At 32.5% G+C, this 20,075-nt stretch overlaps 1 protein-coding gene across 1 annotated transcript; it reads right to left on the reverse strand.

The window, feature by feature from the left end:
- Positions 1–7,288: 7,288 nt before the first annotated feature.
- On the reverse strand, positions 7,289–10,327 carry LOC126704375 (receptor-like protein EIX2). The gene has a single exon (XM_050403358.1). It carries the CDS (start codon positions 10,325–10,327, stop codon positions 7,289–7,291), a length of 3,039 nt encoding a protein of 1,012 aa, XP_050259315.1.
- Between the last annotated feature and the right edge of the window lie 9,748 nt (positions 10,328–20,075).

Consider the following 20,075-nt stretch of genomic DNA (forward strand, 5'->3'; position numbering starts at 1 on the left):
TGTGTTAGTCTTTATGGTATATTCTGGTTTTTCCAGTTTTGAGAGTAAGGTAATAGGATAAGATGTTCCCTATATATTCTCGACCCAAAAGGTAAAGCAACTGCCAAGCTCAGGATTTTTGGTTAGTTTCTTGTGGGAGCAACACAACCACCCTGAACATGACACATGAGATGAAACTATTGATGTTGCCTGAATATAGCTACTTGTGAATGAGAAATTATTCTGTACCGTGAAGGGTGGCAACTAATACCAATTACACATGTTCAACATATTACTCTAGCAAAAAACTTAAGACAATCAAGTCAGTTATAAGGTTGTCTTTAATTAAGAAAAGCCAAAATTGTGATTATTATCAATAATGCCTTTTACTATTTTGTGTGTTTCATGAGAGGGAAGAACGAAGAAGGAGATAAGCTAGAGAAAGGAAGAAGATGAAAAAATATATATATATATAAATATATATATATATATATATCTATATTATATTTTACTTAATTTTTTTTTTTAGTTATCACAAGTCATTTTACTTATATTTTTTCCAGTCATTGAGCTGAAGAAATTATCAATAGGAGAACTTCACTTGTCCTACGGATTAAAAAATTAAATTGAAACAACCGGATCGGAGTATGTGTGAAAGTGACCCTAAGTTGGAGGGTCTTTTGCATTTTGTCATAGTTTACTCACATAAAACATGGTTAAAACATTTAACAATATTTTTTGTTCTTTTTTAAGCCAACAATTTTTTTGGTAAACTCAAGCCAACAATTTGTACTCTTGGCTTGCTGGTAATTTTCCTACAGCAAAACAGATTTGAGATTTGTATGAAAACGATTTAGATCAGTCAAGATGCCAAGGGAATAAAGAAAAAGTAAAAGAGATTGATTTTTTGAATTTAAATCTTCATTACAAGTTGTAGAAAAGATTGGAAAAGAAAAATAAATTAATATACCGATAATCTAAAAATCTTTGTCATTGATTATTACTACTACATATAAACTTAAAATTTGATCCACAACAGAGTGTACACTAAATTAAAAATCCGAAAATTTTATTCGAAATCCAAATAACATTTCTAAATTCAAGAAAAGCTAAAAACTTTTAAATTCTTGTGCAAGCATAATATTTTCTTTTGATAATTGCTGAAGAAAAATTAAAATATGTGTCATTTGAACATAAACTATCAGGCCCATATATCTATAATCAAACACAAACCAAGCACATAAACAAAATGGAGCTCTATAGAGGTTTTTTTTTTTTTTTTTTTTGGTTGAAAATTTCATTAATCCAGTTGAGTAAAATAACATCAAATTGGAACTACCAAAGTTTGCCTGAAAGTGACCAAAAGTTGAGAGAAGGTATTCGGTCAAAGAAGCAGTGTCCAAGTCGTTGTGCTTGTTATTAATTTTAGTGAGTTTATTATTCAAAAAAATGGTTAAAAACAGTTTACGCTAATTTTTTTTTTTTTTTTTGGGGGGTGAAATTCATCTCACCAATATGTAGCATTGATGAAACTTCCAATGCCAGGATATTCGGTCAAAGAAGCAGTGTCCAAGTCGTTGTGCTTGTTATTAATTTTAGTGAGGTTATTCATAAAAATGGTTAAAACAGTTTACGCTAATTATTATTATTATTATTATTATTATTATTTTGGGTAAAATTCATCCCACCAATATGTAGTGTTGATGAACTTCCAATGCCACTCATTTTAAAGTTCCAATTGGATATATCAATAGCGTAATTAACTAAATTCAATTGGTCAATTAGGAAGAAAATATCAAATAAAATACTAATGGTTGTGCACGTATTTTTTACTTGGAGAAACTTAGGACTCATTGTACACCGCCTTTCCTAATACACTCAACTCTCTTGGGGTATTCCCTAGTGGTTTTAAAGATTATTGACCTGTGATGCAGACAATGAAGAAATGCAAAATTATACCCAAAAAATTATAAAACTTATAAAAGTAAAAACAAAATGGAGCCCTATAGAGGTTTTTTTTTTTTTTTTTTTTAAATGAAGTGGAGCTCTATGAGTTGAAGCACCTCTGATTCAGTATATTCACATGCTGACATACACTGATATCTACATAGAGAAGGTAATGCTTTTTGCCACTAAGTCATGTGTGGAAACACATTAACAACTATTGTTACTGCTCAATCAAACATCACAACAACAACATATTGGTAACTGACTCAAAAGCAACGGACTGCAACAAATAGGTAATTAACTCTACAACTGTCTTGACACATGAATGGGCACAGCAGTGAGCATGAGTTTGTGCATTTGTGGTTGCAATCAATGAAATATTGAAATGAGAGGCCTTTATCAAATATGCCAATGTGTTGATCATTGCTACAAACTATTTTAGACCCCAGATCTTTACATACAACTCGTTCGCAAACAAAATAAAAAAATTAACAGAAATGGAACAGATGGTGTAAGTGTCAAAATTCAAAAACTTTTGTGACAGTGAAATTCTATCACACATTCAAAATAAAGATGGATCAAAAAGACTTGCTTCTATGTTTGTTCTATGCTAGCATGCATATAGGAATTCGAGAAAGATGAAATTAACAAGTCTTACTTATTAAAAAAAAAAAACCTAAAATAATTGTTAAGTTATTGTTGACAGGGAGTACCTCTCTTCTTTTTTCTTTTTTTTTTCTTTTTTTTTTTTTTTTCCCTTATTTTCATTTACAACTTATTTTGTGTTGGTCTTCATGTATTTTTCATTTTTTTTTTTTTTTTGGTTTTGAAAGCAAGGCATTAGGATAAGATACCCTAGGTATCTTGTAGAAGAAAAAACAAATAAAATGAACCATCGAGGTTGCTTGATTGAAATCTGTACTTTGCTTTTACTGCTGACTGCTAGTGAACACAGGCGGCTCCTTTGATGATGACCATAGAGGTGGTTGGCAACTAATACCAATTACATATTTTCATCATTCTACTCTTAGCAAATAATTCAAGTCAATTAAATCAGTCATAAGGTTCTCTTTAATTAAGAACTGCATATCTTCATCCAACAAATCTTGCATCCTTAGTTTCAGATAAGAATCAAAATTTTAGATAGCAGTAAGCATATTGTATCTCCTCAAATCCACACAATTTACCATCCAATTTGTACCTTAAGTTTTGATTTATATTGAAACTGTCTTAAAATAACTCTGGCTCTTCAAAAACGTCATAGAAAATCTCTTCAACAGTCAACATCACCTCCTTTCTGCTTCAAGAGTTCCTTGATCTCTGCAATGTCCTGTGCAAAAGAGCTGAAGATGATTCTGCACATCAAAGCCCCCTAGACCAAATTTGACCAATATAATTACCATTCCACCTAATTATATTGCACAGGAATTCTTACAAAAAAATTAAGTAAAGCAAACTGAGTCCCATCCTTTGCCAATCGAACAAGATAGTCAAGTATGCCTACAAGATTGAAATAGCTTTCGTATGTGTTAAATCTATACAACCAAGGTAATCTTCACTTGCTCCATATTTAGAGATAACCAAAGGATTCACCGGAGATAGAGGAAGGTGAAAGAAAAAAGTAAAAAATAATATTCTAAAAAAGTAAAATTCACATAAAAACATACAGTTAGACAACCTTATCAATCAGTTATGAGGAGAAAAGAATCAGCTTTTATTCGAAACTATATGCAATAGAATATACCTTGTGCTGAAGCATTTTGGTCTAGATGAGCAAAGAAATCTGCAATGTGAGAAGAGCGATTAGCATCTTGAAGAAAATATTATTAAAATGAGCAGGCAAATCTATCATAGAGAAAACTTAACTAATTATGTCAGAATTATCACGCCATTAATGTTAAATAAAATGCAGCCATAAGAAATGATATTTTAATCCTTCAGTTCCTAGAATGCAATTGTGGCATGTGATATACAAAATCATATGCAAGTACTAATAGAACAAAATCCATTTTCAGTTCTGTCGTAACCTGATCAAGGAGCTCTGCATTAAAGATAATCCCAAGATTGAGAATGAAATTGAAATGTCTCCTAAAAACAATGAGTTCTAGTTTAAGTATTTTTTTTTTTTTTTTCAAATTTATTAAACATTTAACTTCCCATGAAGAGTTGGATGAATCATGAACACATCTATACAAAGTTAGAAATAGTACCAGTTAAGAACAAAATGCAGGAAAGTTGTTAAGGTTATCTGGAAATGCACACTAATATCTACATGATTCCACTGACAGAGTAAATCATATCACATTGAATGTGCTAAAAGGTCAAGAAATGGGTAAAGGAGAAATCTATCAAGGAGGCCTTTTAGCCAAACCCAAGAAATTGCAATTAGAAGCTTTATTGATTTGATAGTTAGAAATCCAATACATCTGTCAGGAGATTCAGGTAGGCAGAACAATTTAACTTTGTAAGAGAATGTACAAAAATCATAACAGCTAGAAATTTAGAATGAACCGATACAATAAAGTTTTTAGGTATGAATAATTTTAGGTGAACACTTTTCTTAACAGGGGAAAAAAAGATAAAAATTTACCTATAGCCTCTGATGGAGTATAAGTGGGACATCAACTAGCACACCATTAATAGAGAAGTTGCCATTATCAATGTAATTCAAGAACTAAGTTACTGGATCATAACTGTAACTGACGCTAAGTGGAACATCATTTGCCAAATCTTCTAGCTCTTCTTCATGACCTAGTAAATAATCAGTTTCATCTACATGCCATAAGTAAGCCTTGAGAACAAGATTTACAGAGGCAAATGTCTTGACAAATTTTAGATTCTTTAAGAGAGACCATAAGTCTGGTTGGTTGAAGGCTCAGTCTCATCTTGTCCTAGGAACTGAAAGACCAGTTTTGCCATTTTGAATTAAATCATGCAGTAATTCTTCTTAGGAAAGCAACCTCTGGTGGTGAAATATAATTAACAATTACACTTTTAGATATAGAAAGTATAAAGCTTCTCATGCTCAAATTGTGTTAAGCGAAGAATTGATCATTCTGCACAAGTATTAGAACAACAGGGTGGGTCAAACGATAACTGTGCAAACAGATCCTACATGTATAGAGAAACATGTTACCAATGATAAGAAGAAAGAAGATCCAATCAAAAATTTAAGAAGGAATTGTGATCTTTTATTTACCTAAATGTTCAACCAGAAACCTGGTGGCGTGAACATTGAAGCCACACTTTTAATAGTGAGAATTTGGAATGCATTGTCATCAAACTTATAAGTTCGAGAAAAAACTCCTTATTGGAAGAAATACAGAAATTATCATTGATTGTTAATGCAAAATATTATATGAATTATATCCTGTTGATGTTTGATATAAATAAAAGGGATAATCTAAATTGGTACTTGTGGCCATGGCACTAAAATTGTGGACACATCTAGGTATGCTTCCAAATAGCTTATTATGTGAAAGGTCCAAGATTTGGAGCAATGTTAGAGAACATAGTTCTTCTAGGATGTAACCCTGAAAATTATTTGAGCGAAGGTTAAGAATCACCAAGCTTGAAAGTCTATGTCCTATCCAAGAAGGTATGCTTCCAACAAAATCATTCTTAGCAATATCAATGGTCACCAACTCTTTACAAATTTTTTTTTTTTTTTTTTAATTTTTTTTAATTTTTTACGTTTATTTTTTTTAGTTGACTATTTTTTAACATGCCAAACAAGCTTGAAACAAAAATCTTTAATAAATCATTGCAAACAACATTAGAATCCCAACAAAACACCACAGAGAATTAAATTTACCCCACAAATTCTACGTTACCTAATTGGTTAAATCACCAATTCAACAAAATCCTATTTCACCTAGACCCAAATCCCTTTGCAGCAAACCTAATTTTATCGACATACACTTATACATCTAGGTACCCACCCAAATAGATACAGACATGCATATGCAAGATTACAGTTTAGATTCTTCTAATGTGCAGTAACTTCATGAAAGGGAAACAAATCTCAAAGAAAAAAGTATAGAGAGTTGAGAATCGTTTATCTCAATGTATCACAAAATATGAACTTTTGCAATCGATAAATCTTGTATGTTAAAAGCTATCTGTTACATTTAAAGCAACTCATAGTAAAGAGCTGGGAGTCATAAAAAAAAAAATTGTCATGGCTAAATACAAGCTCCTAACCAAGCCTATTACTTGCAGGTTGCAACATTATGTGTCACTAATATGTTACTAAGACTCAAAAGAATAATGCAGCATAATTAAGGAAATAGACAACTCAATTTCCATGCCTTTCAACTAAATCAAGAGTATCAATGTCTGGAGGTAATATAAGAGACTTGGATGTCAAAGGAAGAAAACCTCTTAGTGCGATGCCTCTATCAAACCACGAAGCCCAAAGATACACACTAAATAAGCCAAGCAACTGTATATACCAACCTACGTAGAGACACAGAATTCAAAATTACAAAACAATAACATGTATTTATTAATTCACTTTTTAGAGTTGAGTTAGATTTTGGGATGTCGTACCTGACCAGCATGGAAGGACATGACCCACAATCCCTCCAATTCTTCATGGTGATAAAAGCTGCTTTGATCATTTTAGAAATCCCCATAAGATTCACATCCACCATGAACCTCACCTCATCCAATCCCTCTCTCTCAAATTTTCTACGACTTCAAATATTTCTCTATGATTGGACTCTATGCCTTCCATGAGTGTGATCTAAGAGGTTTAATCACAAGACATGGAACTACATAGAAATTTTCTGAAGCAAAAAACTATAGCATACTAGCACACTATGTGTCATATCACCTATTTCCCAATGAACATCAAAGGTTGAATTTTTCACCAGGGACAAAGTAGACTTTCGAGATGCACTCCTCTATAGCCTATTCTTCCTTCTTAGATACTAGTTGCAAGGAATCTACCAAATAGCCTTCAATTTGTAACAAAGAGCATTTTTAGTTTGCCCAGATATGCAGAAATATGTTGTCTTTTTTATTAAGACTTTACAAAGTGATCACTAAGAGACTCTAAAAGAAAAATGGGCATCATTGCAAGGTATTGAATATTACTTTTAACAAATCAATTACTTTTATGAACTAAAATGTAATTTTACACCATTAATCTATATGAATAATAAAACTACAATTTGGATTGTCGTTGATGTTCACAAGAAGAAACATCATATTCATAAATTTTAATGTAGTGAATTTAGCAAGAAATACAAGAATTAATCAACTTGAAGATGATAAAGAAATAATCAAACTATTGATTAATATGATTACATGATGTTTGCACTAAATATTAAGAATCTTACAACATTTACTTCCAATGCTACCAAGTTTGTGCCACTAAACCCCTAACCTTGTACCCTAGGTGATCCAGGAATTGAAAATACAAAAATCTCCACTGCTTGTTCAACAATAAAGGACCCAATACAACCCAAAAACCAACAACAAATCCAAGTGCCATGCTCACATAAAACCAATCCACATCAACTCCACTAAAAGCCTTGCATTCTTTCTTTTCAGTGTTAGGTTGTACATCCTTTATAGTACAATTATCAATAAGTGGAGGTCCACAAAGTTTGTTTCCAAAAAAATTGGATGCATCAAGACTTTGTAGCTGAGTGCTAGAAGGGATTTTCCCAATTAAATTGTTGTTTGACAAGTTCAACCGGCTCAAAAATGTCAAATTTGACATACTTTGAGGAATTTGACCAGAAAGTTGGTTACTTGAGAAATCAATAGACTCCACCGATCCCATATCACCTATATTCTCAGGAATCCTTCCAGTCAAGATATTAAATGACAAATTTAATGACTGTAATCCTTTGAGATGCATCACTTCTTTAGGGATCTCTCCTGATAAATTGTTGTTGGAAAGGTCTATAATTTTTACCAATTGAAGAGTGGTGGAATACTCAAGATCTTTGCCCTTAATCGCAACCAATTGACTTTCAAAAGGCACAGAAACATATTCTGATGACCAGGGCAATAAAGAAAAGGGATAATCTGAACTGTTACATGTGGCCATGGCACTAAAATTGTGGACACATTTAGGTATGCTTCCAAATAGCTTATTATGTGAAAGGTCCAAAATTTGGAGTGAAGTTAGAGAACAGAGTTCTTTTGGGATGTAACCATGAAAATTATTTGAGTGAAGGTTAAGAATCACCAAGCTTGAAAGTCTATGTCCTATCCAAGAAGGTATGCTTCCAACAAAATCATTCTTAGCAACATCAATGGTCACCAACTGTTTACAATTTTTCAAAGAGGATGGTAATTTTCTAGAGAATTTGTTGTTGTCTAAGTGCAAATACGAAAGTTGAACCAAAGATCCAATGGAGGTTGGAATACTACCAGTGAAATTGTTTTTTCCCAAATTTAAGGCATACAAGTTTTTCCACATCATCCAACAATTACTTAATTTCCCTGATAAAAGATTTTTTCCAAGATTGAGGAACTGCATATATTTGGGCTTATTCATCTTGTAACACAAAAAGTGAGAAATAGATCCGGATAGTGAATTGTTAGAAAGATCAAGAAAGGTCACATTAGAGGATATACAAGGTAACAGACCTTTGAAGTGATTTGAACTCATATCAAGTACTGAAAAACTGGACATAATCATTGGGATATCTGGAATCTCTCCATAGATCTGATTATGAGAGATATTTAGATAAGTAAGCTGAGAAGTCAAGTTCCAAAAGGAAGGAGGAACTGCATCTAAAATCCTTGTGTTGGATATGCCCAAGGTCAAAAGTTGCCTTTGTGAACAGAGCCACAAAGGAAATTTCGGCCCTAAATTCCATGATCCCAAATGTAAATTGTTGAGTTGAAAAGGAGGGGTCCAATTGTCACTTACTTCTAAAGTCAGTCGGTTCTGAGACGCAACAAGTGTTTTCAATTTCATTAAGTTGGCAAAATGAACTTCGGATACTGCACCCTCCAACATATTTGAATCGATATACAAAGACTCTAATTTGGAGAGCAGTCCAAAACTTTGAGGGAGAGTACCATTAATTTGATTACTCATAAGGTACAAGGCTCTTAAAGAGGAAAGATTTCCTATAGACCATGGAATTGGACCTGAAATTGAATTATTCCTCAAAGAAAGACTGACCAGATTTTTAAATTGCCCAAGTTCAGCAGTTAACTGCCCAGACAGTTTAGCATTAGACAAATATAAGATCTCTAGTCCATTTGAAGCACATCCGAATAGACTTTCAAAGATTTCAGATATCTCTTGACTCCATTTGTTGTATGACAAGCTAATTACCCTTAAGTTGCAGAGATTACCCAAAGATCTTGGTACCTTTCCTTCAAGTTCATTGTCTGACAGGTCTATGCTAATGGCAGATGTTAGGTTTCCAATGGCACTAGAGATTGTACCCTGGAAGTGATTGTAAAAGAGGTTGAGGAACTCAAGATGACTAAAAGTGTACAGCCAATTGGGAATTGAAGAGTTGAACTTGTTGAAAGATAGATCGAGGTGCCTAAGTGAAGTCAAGTTCTGGAGATGAACAGAGATTGGACCTTGAAACTGATTGTAAGATAGATCAAGGGTGGTGAGAGATGAGAAGTTAATACTTGGTATCAGTGGGACAAAACCAGAGAGGTGGCAAGATGACAATCGTAACTCTAACAAGGAAGGGAGTTTGTTTATCTCCTGTAGCCAATCAGAGGCTTTGCTAAGGTTTGCAAAACTCAAATCAAGGTGTTGTAGTAAAGGAAGACCAGAGAGCCATTGAAGGTTCTTGACATATAAATAATAATAATTATTATTATTATTATAATATTCATAATAATTAAGTCCAAGATTGAGATAGTGCAAATTAGAGAGATTCCCAAGTTCATGAGGAATCAATCCCACAAATCCCGCATGGGAGAGATTAAGATATCTTAAGCTCCCCATTGAACTGAGGAATTTGGGAATTTGAATACCACCAAAATCATTGTAACTGAGGTCCAAGTAAATCAAATGCTTCAAATCAAGCAGAGAAGGATTTATCTTACCACCAAATCTAGACCTCCAATAAGCTTCATATTGAGCTTCCCATTGGTCTTCATCAATTGCAAGCCCGTCATCCACAGGATAATGGCTTCTGAGATGGAGTTGGAGGACATGACCGGTGCGGTTGTCGCAGACAACACCGACCCAGTGACAGCAATCCACGTCAGATGAAGCAGCCCAAGAGGCAAGGCGGTTAGAAGGATCTGTAAGGTTTTGCTTGAAGTTGAGAAGGGCATGTTGCTCGCTTTCAATGCAACGAACCTCAGAGTCAGAGTGGGCAGTGCAGAAGTTAGGAGGATGAATAGTGAGCAAACAGAGGAGAAGGGTTAAAGTAGCAGCTATTATTATTCTCATCATCGTGCTTTTATAAAAATAATAATAAAACTGATTTATGATTTTGTTATGTTTGGTACCAATGGCATATGACTTATTTATAGGAAGCGGACCCATACATCCATCCATCCATCCATCTTATTGTATTGTGCTAGAGGAGTTTGTTTGATGCTTTCAATTTCAACCACACATTAGGGATTGACTGACTGAGTAAGTCTTATAGATGGGACCATCTATTTGTAAGCCCTTAGGTTCATTAGGATACATATCAATTTTCTATATTTACGAAGGTGCAACGCATTTTACACGATAATTTGACTGGTCAATACTCATTAATTACTTGTATCATGTCCCACTGTGACTTAAGTCTGAGTATTATGGCAGTGAATTGTGATTGTTTAGCAACAAAGTTTTTATAGTGAGTCGTTAATCCATGCGATGCACGGATCAGTTGAACAAAAATTTTAAATTTTAAATTTGTCTAAAGTTATGATCACTTGAAAAAATAAATTATAATTTAGGAGAGAAAAAAAAAAAAAAAAAAAAAAAAACTAACACCAATAATGTTAGGCATGTCATGTCTATTATCAATAGCATCCCTTCTTTAATGAAAATTTACATCTCAATCATTTTTTTAATATAATATAATCCCTCCCATTGCTCAATTTGTTTGCAAAATCCTGGGTTTTTTCTTGCCACATAAAATGCAACCAAAAAACCCAAAAATAATAAAATAAAAACTATAGAAGCTTTTACATAGAAAAAAATAATTAATTACACTTAGAAATGGCATTAACACTCAGAAAAAGTCATTAATCTTGAGCAATAGGTTTTGGAAATTTTTTTTTTTTTTTTTTTTTGAGAATCAGAAAAGCTAATTTAGTGTTATAGGCAATAATTATAATATTGTAGCACGTAGAAGAACAACAACAAAAAGGCATATTAGATGAATAAATTGACTTTCTTAGAGATTATAAGACAAATAAATGCACTAGAAAGAATAGATTTTGGGAATATATGAATGTAAAAAGAAGAAAAAGGAAGTACCAGTTGAAAGGTCATAGAGTTTTAATCTAGATAGAAGACGACCAATCTAGAAAGCACTTGGAATGCTCCTATTATTTGCATAGCCTTGGCTGCCACCTTCTTGCCTCTCATCTACTTATGATTCCAACTTTTATTCTTGGCGAGAAAAAGGAGCTCTTGCCTTCGAGTAATGTAATTGAGAAAAATGCCACAAGAAACATATCAACACCGTTTTTGGTTCTTAAATAATACAAATTTAAAGAACAAATTTATAAGGTTAACAAATAACCTAAGCTTGTTCATCAAGATTCAAGACCCAACAATGTAAAAAACAATATAAAAAATAGAGTAAAAATGCAAATGTAAGGTTGAATTTAATCAACCATGTGTTGGCTTTATTCCATGACAAATTTGCTTGTAATATAGCACTTAGAAACCTTGTATTTAGGTGGGAATCATGTAAGGGTAGTGTGTGAGAGAGTGTGAAGAAATGCTCAAGACAGTGCAGTGAAGCAGAGACTCGCGGCTAGGACTCGCGGGTGGATCGCGGCTTGCAAGCCGCCAAAAGTTGCTCACGTGCAGAGCATGCAGGGGAGCTGAACAGTCACGCCACCTAGAGCACTACACGACAAAAATCCAGACTGGCCATTAAGTTAGCTCGCGACTTGAACTCGCGACTCAGTCAAGTCGCGAGGTCAAGTCGCCAGCCAGCCCTGTTTTTGGAAAAACTGACTCTTCGCATTCCATTCTCACACCAGTATAAATACCCCTTATTCCCACAAAATATGTGTGGCTATTCAGAAAGAAAAACCCTAAGAGAGGTTTCTTCAAAACACCCACCCAATTAGAGAGAGCTACTCATTCTTAGAGAGAAATCTTTGTAGTCTCTTCTCATTCCCTCTCTCATTGTCATACCTATTGAGAGGAGATTTCTATCCAAACACTACCCACACCCATTTAGAGTGTTGAGTGTTTTTGGAATTTTGGGAAGCATTGGAAGATGCCAAGGATGGCGGATGCTATGGTCTAGTAGCGGAATCCGGTAAGCTAGAAAAGAAAAAAGTTCGGCGCAACCTCGTTGGAGCAAGAAGCTTGGAGGGCTTAGGTACATCGGGTAGATTAGGCTTGGAGGGTCTATTGCTGTTCATGTATCCCAACTACATTTTCTAGTGGATTATTGACCGCTTGGAGGGCGGCGGAGAGGTTTTACGCCGAGGGTTTCGGTTTCCTCTTCGATAACACATCGTGTGTTGTCCTTGTGTTTGCATCTCTCTTCCCTTTATCTTTGCCTTTTATTTTCTGCTATGGATGTGATTTATAATTGGCTTAGATTGATTTCCAATTCTGTTTATAGCTTATGTTAAGTTTCCACACACTAGTTGTTTGACATAAATCTTGAATTGGTTAAGTTGTAATTTGGGGGTCTAAACGTTCAAAGGTGTTTATACACGTTTTTGAACTTTCAGCAAATATGGTCATATTTTGGGCCCTTATTTAGGTTCATTTGGATTTATATCAATTTTCTAAACTTAACACAAAAAGAGTAACATATTTTAGACGAGATTTTGATTCATCATTTGTGATAAATCCCACTATGTTTACTTGTTTAGACGGGATTTTGATTCGTCATTTTTGATAAATCGGACTATGTTCACTTGTTTACATAATTTGTGTTAGCTACTTCCATTTTAAAACTTTTATCTTTTTTATCTTTTTTTTTTTATAAGAAAAACTTTTATCTTTTATTTTTGTTGTTTTCTCTAAAAATGCAAAAATCATAGGTGAATCCTTTCATGACTACCTCTAATATTTCAAACATGGGATGAAACAAACAATCAAGCCAATATTCATTTTTAAGCAGATATCGTGAGATACTTTGTAGCTTGTAGGCAGGGAATGGATCTCAAAGTGCCACACATTAAACTGCCCGATGAATTAACACAACAAATTCCTATTATTAGTGATCAACTACTAATCAAAATAAGCTAGACATATAAGTTATATGTTACAACTTAATTAGGTTTTTTTTTTTTTTTTTTTACAACAACAACTTAATTAGTTGATTTGTTGGCTTGTTACTAATTTTAGTGAGGTTACTCAAAAAATGAAGTATTGTCCTAATCTACTGATTGAATTTAGTTGACTACGTTATTATTATATCCAAATGGAACTTTAAAATAAGTAGCATTGGAAATTTCATCAATATTGCATATAGGTATAATAAATTATACAAAACATATATATATATATATATATGTGTGTGTGTGTTAGTACAAAATAGGTAACAAACTAGTGTCATGGGTAGAATGTAATAAAAGTTAAAAAAAAAAAAAAAAAGTCTTGTTAGTGTTTGTATCTTGGAAGTCTTCACTCGTGCTCGATACAACTTTCTTTGAAAAGATCTAACTAGGAACAAATTTCTTCCCATGTACACTAACATTGAATATACTCTAGTTTTTTCTCCATCTGATAATATATTGTGGAAATTGTCATCCAAGTTAATTGAAAATGTGTGATGCTCTGGCACAAAATATTTCCTAATCAAAACTAGTCAACAGAATTCAACAGGGCAATAGAATTTCCTATCGTATACAGTGGGTTTGTTTGATATTGTGAAATTTCTTTATCTAGCCATTGAAAAGTCTAGTATGAGGCTGCCTAGTTCCAAAAGTCATATGCTTTACTAGTAAAGAGTTGAAATGATTATTAACCAAAATTGTGATTATTTTAGGACCAAAATTGAGACTATCAAGAATACATTTTATGAACATGTCATGGATATGAGCCAATTTTTTGATGTTAGGTAGTAATGGCCTCCTGTCCTAAATTCATTTAAGGCACTATTTGTGGTTTAACTTAATTTCTACATTCCCTCGAAAATGAAGTTTATATATCTCCAAAAAATAAAAATAAAAAAAATAAATTTTTTTTCAAGGATTTCATAATTTTTTTGATGTTAGGCGAAATGAAGTGGTGTCCTAGTTATTCTGTTTATTAGCTATTTTAATGGTCTTATTCACAATTGACAACATTATTTATTTGAAATTCATGCCAAAAATATATATGATGAAACTTCTAGTTGGAAAAGAAATTGATATCTTGAATTTCAAATATTCATTATAAGTTGTAGAGAACATTGGAAAAGAAAAATAAATTCATATGAAAATAAATCTAAAAAAGTTCGTCAATGATTTTTTTTTTTTTTTTTTTCTGCAGCCAGTCATTGATTAATTATTACTGTATATAGACTTAACTGAAATTTTGATCCACAACAAAGTATATATTAAAGATTGAAGCAATTACACATCCCAGTGTGCTTTTGTTGCTTAGTTCTAAGCTATTGCTATGCTACTTGTCGTGTACATTGTTTCACTGCAAACTAAATTAAGCATCGTTTAGACTATTTATTAGTTACAGACTTTACCACATGTTGTTTGGTGATAGGCTGTTAGAGTTGGCGGGAATTTTTGTTTGTTGACTTGAGCTGATTCGGTTTTTAATGCTTTAAATTTGTACCACGCGTTAGGGATTTGGTGTAAAGCATTGACTCGGTGAGTCTTGTATATGCAACAATTTTGTGGGACATTAATAGGTTCATTTTTGGATACATATATCAAAAAAAATTTTTTTTTTTAGAGATGATTACAATATGCTGCTAATCCCATAACTCGAACTCTTTCCCCTCTAGACCCCCAAGCACTTTGTGCATGGGGAGGTGCTAATTCAGCTACAAGCACTTTTCTAACTTGAGAAAAGTGCACTGCAACTTATTTTACACGGAGCTTTGATTTGTCATTATCATTCATTACTTTATCAAAAAAAATTTTCAAATATTCAAGGATCTTTAATATAGAATATGTCCCACTTTGATTTTAACTTTTTGTTTGTTGACTTGAGCTTAATTGGTTTTTAATGCTTTAAATTTGTACCACACGTTAGGGATTTGGCGTAAAGCATTAACTCGGTGAGTCTTGTATATGTGACAATTTTGTGGAACATTAATAGTTTCATTTTTGGATACATATATCAATTTTCTTTTTTTGAGAAATAATTACAATATGCTGCTAACCCCGCAGCTCGAACCCTTTCCCCCTACACCCCCAAGTACTTTGTGCATAGGGAGGTGCCAATTTAGCTACAAGCACTTTTCTAACTTGAGAAAAGTGCACTGCAACTTATTTTACACGGAGCTTTGATTTGTCATCATCATTCATTATTTTATCAAAAAAAATTTCAAATATTCAAGGATCATTAATATAGAATATATCCCACTTTGATTTTAACTTTTTGTTTGTTGACTTGAGCTTAATCGGTTTTTAATGCTTTAAATTTGTACCACACGTTAGGGATTTGGCATAAAGCATTGACTCGGTGAGTCTTGTATATGCGAGAATTTTGTGGGACATTAATAGGTTCATTTTTGGATACATATATCAATTTTCTTTTTTTGAGAGATAATTACAATATACTGCTAACCTCGCAGCTTGAATCCTTTTCCCCCTAGACCCCCAAGTACTTTGTGCATGGGGAGGTGCCAATTCAGCTACAAGCACTTTTCTAACTTGAGAAAAGTGCACTGCAACTTATTTTACACGGAGCTTGGATTTGTCATCATCATTCATAACTTTATCAAAAAAAAAATTCAAATATTCAAGGATCATTAATATAGAATATGTCCCACTTTGATTTTAACTTTTAAGTGGCCGTGTATTTTTTTACTCCAAAAAAAAAGTGACTGTATTTATTATAGTGATTTTTTATTTTTTAAAGTGATACTACTTCGAAGGATAGAACATTAATAATAATAATAATATGGGGTTTAGCTGGATTTTACTTTGAAATATTGTGGAAAAAGGGACAAAAGTTTTAATGAGATCATTAGGCAAATACAGTTTATTGGAATTACAAAAAATAAAAATAAAAAAAGTTTGGTTAATGGATGCCCTTGGAATTATAAAAAAAAACTTTTATCTTTTATTTTTATTTTTTTCTCTAAAAATGCAAAAATTATAGGTAAATCCCTTCATGACTATCTCTGATATTTCAAACATGAGATGAAACAAACAATCAAGCCAATGTTCATTTTTAAGTTGATATCATGAGATATTTTATAGGCAGGGAAGGGATCTCAAAGTGCCACACATTGAACTACTTGATGAATTAACACAACAGATCCCTATTATTATTAATCAATCAACCACTAATCAAAATAAGCTACTAGACACATAAGTTATACGTTACAACTTAGTTGATTTGTTGAATGAAATCATAGCATTTTAAGACTTTCCAAAATATTAAAAAAATGTGAACAAACTTATCAAGAAATTGCTTTCTCAAGATGGTCTAGTACCATATGGCGCCACAGAAAAACTCAGAATTTGAGATTTCAATTTTACTTCCTTGTGAGTTGTGACTACTCATTTAAAATGTTAGTTTTTAGTATTGGCTCCATGATGATAAATTTCCATATATTTTGGGTTTTATTTGTACTGTAATTCTAGGCAACAAAGGCTAGAGTTGAAGCTGCAAAAGGAGTGCTATTCATAAGCAGGACAGAACCACCATCGGCAATTTTGTATATGTATGTGTACTAATTTTAGCAATTTTGTTTTATAAAATTATATTTTGTTTCCTTTAAACAATATCATTGATTTTTTTAAGAGTAATGCTATACTCACAAACTTTTTTACAACATTTTTACTAACTGTTTTGGTAGCAAATTCATATTGGTTCGCATATGGACCCATCACTCACCATTATTTTATTTTCCAGTAACCATTTATCACATCAGTAATTTATATATATATATATATATATAAATTAAAAAAAAAAAAAAAAAACTTGTAGCTCTAGCATTTTCCTCATTTTAGTGAGCAAAAAAAAAAAAAATTATTGATCTAAAATCTAAAACAAAATATACAAGCCCCAAAAATAGCTCAACAACAAAAATTACCAATAATAAAACTTAAAAAAAAAAAGAAAAAAAAAAAGCTTAATTAACCAATTTTATAAAAAAAAATTAAAAAAAAAAAAAACAACCATGCCCTTTAAAAAATTAAACTTACCCACCAAAAAAAAATAAAAAAAACTTTGCAGTTAAGTAATAGCAGAGTTAGAGGTTAAAACCGCCACAAAATCAACTAAGTGGTAGCCTCATTGGCAGTGGCAACAAGCAAGGTCCTCCAATTTCCATTAGAAAAAGAGGGTTGCAGAATAAATCATCAAACTTTGTCTATGGTGATAGCATTTATAATATACAAGTAGTGCGTGCTTACCAAAAAGAATATGCCTTGAAATGATTAGCAAAAAAAAAAAAAAAAAAAAAATGCCTTGAAATAGGCTTTGCATTTTAATTATGAATCAAATTCATTTTAAGGTCAGATGAAGCAGTGTCCACTGTCCAAGTTGTTATGCTTGTTACTAATTTTAGAAAGGTTACTCAAAAAAATGAAGCATTGCCTTAATCAACTGATTGAATTTAGTTGAATACGATATTATTATATCCAAATGAAACTTTAAAATAAGTAGCATTGGAAATTTCATCAATATTGCACATAGGTAGAATAAGGTAACAAACTAGAGCGTCATGGGTAGAATGTATTAAAAGTTAAAAAGAAAGTCTTGTTAGTGTTTCTATATTGGAAGTCTTCCTCGTGCTTGGCACAATTTTCTTAGAAAATATCTCACTAGGAACAAATTTCTTTCCAAGCACACCAAGGTTGAATATACTCTAGTTTTTTCTCCATTTGATAATATATTGTGGAAATTGTCATTCAAATTAATTGAAAATGTGTGATGCTCTGGCACAAAATCTTTCCCAATCAATACTAGTGTGCAACCAAAAGTTCATGAATGTGCAAGTGTCAAAATCTAAATTATTTTGACACACATTGATTTTATTGTTAGTGTTTGTATCTGGGAAGTCATCTAGGCACACTAATTTTGAATATACTCTAGTTCATTTGGATGCATTCCAATTTTCTATTTTCTAATTTGACCAATTGTGCATTGTATTCTAGACTGAACTTTGATTGGCCATCATCATTCATCATTCATTACGTGTATCAAAATTAAAAAATTCAAAGGATCATTGAAATGGATTAGGTTCGACTCTGACTTTAAGTCACCGGGTATTACTATAGTTTTTATTTTTTATTTAATTGAAGGTTCTACTTGGAATCATAGAACATATATATAATAGCAAAAATTATATAAAAATAGTGGGTTACGGTTAGTTTAACTAATAAAGTCTCTTGTTATCAAGTAAGAAATTTGGAATTCAAATTTCAAACCCCACATACATAAAAAAACTTTTTTTTTTTTTTGAGAATCAAATAATTTTCCGTTGCCGGGACATAAAAAAACTAATTGATGTCTTAACTTGATGATATAAAGGAATAAGTTAAATTCTATCAATTTTTTTTTGAGAAGAAAATTCTATCGTATTTATAAAAATACATAATGATAATAATAATAATAATGGATGGAGATGGTTATTAGCTATTTTTTGTGATCTTATATTCTTATTCACATTAAAAAAAAAAAAAAAAGGTTCAAATCAGTTGACATACAATTTTATGTTGGTTAAATTCAAGCCACTAACATGTACCACGAACAGAGGAGACTTCATATTCCACTTAGGGATGGCAATTTTTCTCCGCCCCTCCTCGCTTCACCCAGCGTGGATTTTCCCCGCCCCGCAAAGGTGGTGGGGTGGGGATGGGGCAAGATTTTAGCCTTGCACTATGGGGCGGGGCAGAGATGGGTTTAGACTTTTTAGACCCACCCCGCCCTACCCCTTTTGGTCCCCACCTCCTTTTGCATTGCTAAGGGTTATAATTATAAATTTTTCATACTCTAAAACCCTACTATTTAAACAAACATATTAATATTAGCTTATTTTATTCTACCCAATGTGGTTCTCTACCTTTATTTTGTCATATGTTATACTATGAGATTTTTATTTTTTTTAATTTTTTTTTAATGATTGTCTTGTTAAACACTTGGATATATTATTCAATTTTTTCTAAAAATTGATTTGATTTGATGGGATAAATTTAGTTGTAATTTCAATTATATTTTTATTAATGAAATAGGTTTCATTAAAAGAATTGTACTAGTTGTAGGGCAAATTAACAAAAAAATAGAATTTTACAGGGTGGGGTGGGGTTTCGTGGGGCCCCAAGGGGTGGAGATGGGGCAAGAAAATTTTCTCCGTCATGCGAGGCGGGCCGGGGATGGGGTAAGACAAAATCTTGTAGGGCGGGGGTGAAGACCCTATCCTTCGGACCTGCCCAGCCCCATTGCCATCCCTACAGTCCTCAACTGGTTTAGATGTTTGTCTATTAAAAAAAAAAAAAAAAAAAACTGCATTGATTAGGAGAAAGAGTCATTATAATTTAGGCTAAAATACAAAACCCACCCCTATTTTTCACCATAATTCATTTCAGTACTCTAACTTTGCTTTTGTTTAATTCAGTTCTTTAAGTTTTAAAAGTATTCAATTAAGACCTTAGTTAGTATTCCATTGAACTATCCATTAACTCTCATTAAAATTGCATTTGTTTTGGTCTTTCACAATATTTAATTAATAACATTATTATTTTATTATTTCTTTTGAAAAAGAAGTAAGAAAAGATTGAACAAAGAGGCCTGGACCTAGCAACTATGAATTGATAGATGATACCACAGGGTCACACTATGAATTCTCAATCCATTCCCCTAGTGCCAATAAGAGTTTGGAGCT

This window comes from Quercus robur, chromosome 10 (genome assembly GCF_932294415.1).
Source record: "Quercus robur chromosome 10, dhQueRobu3.1, whole genome shotgun sequence".
NCBI classification, from domain to species: Eukaryota; Viridiplantae; Streptophyta; class Magnoliopsida; order Fagales; family Fagaceae; genus Quercus; species Quercus robur.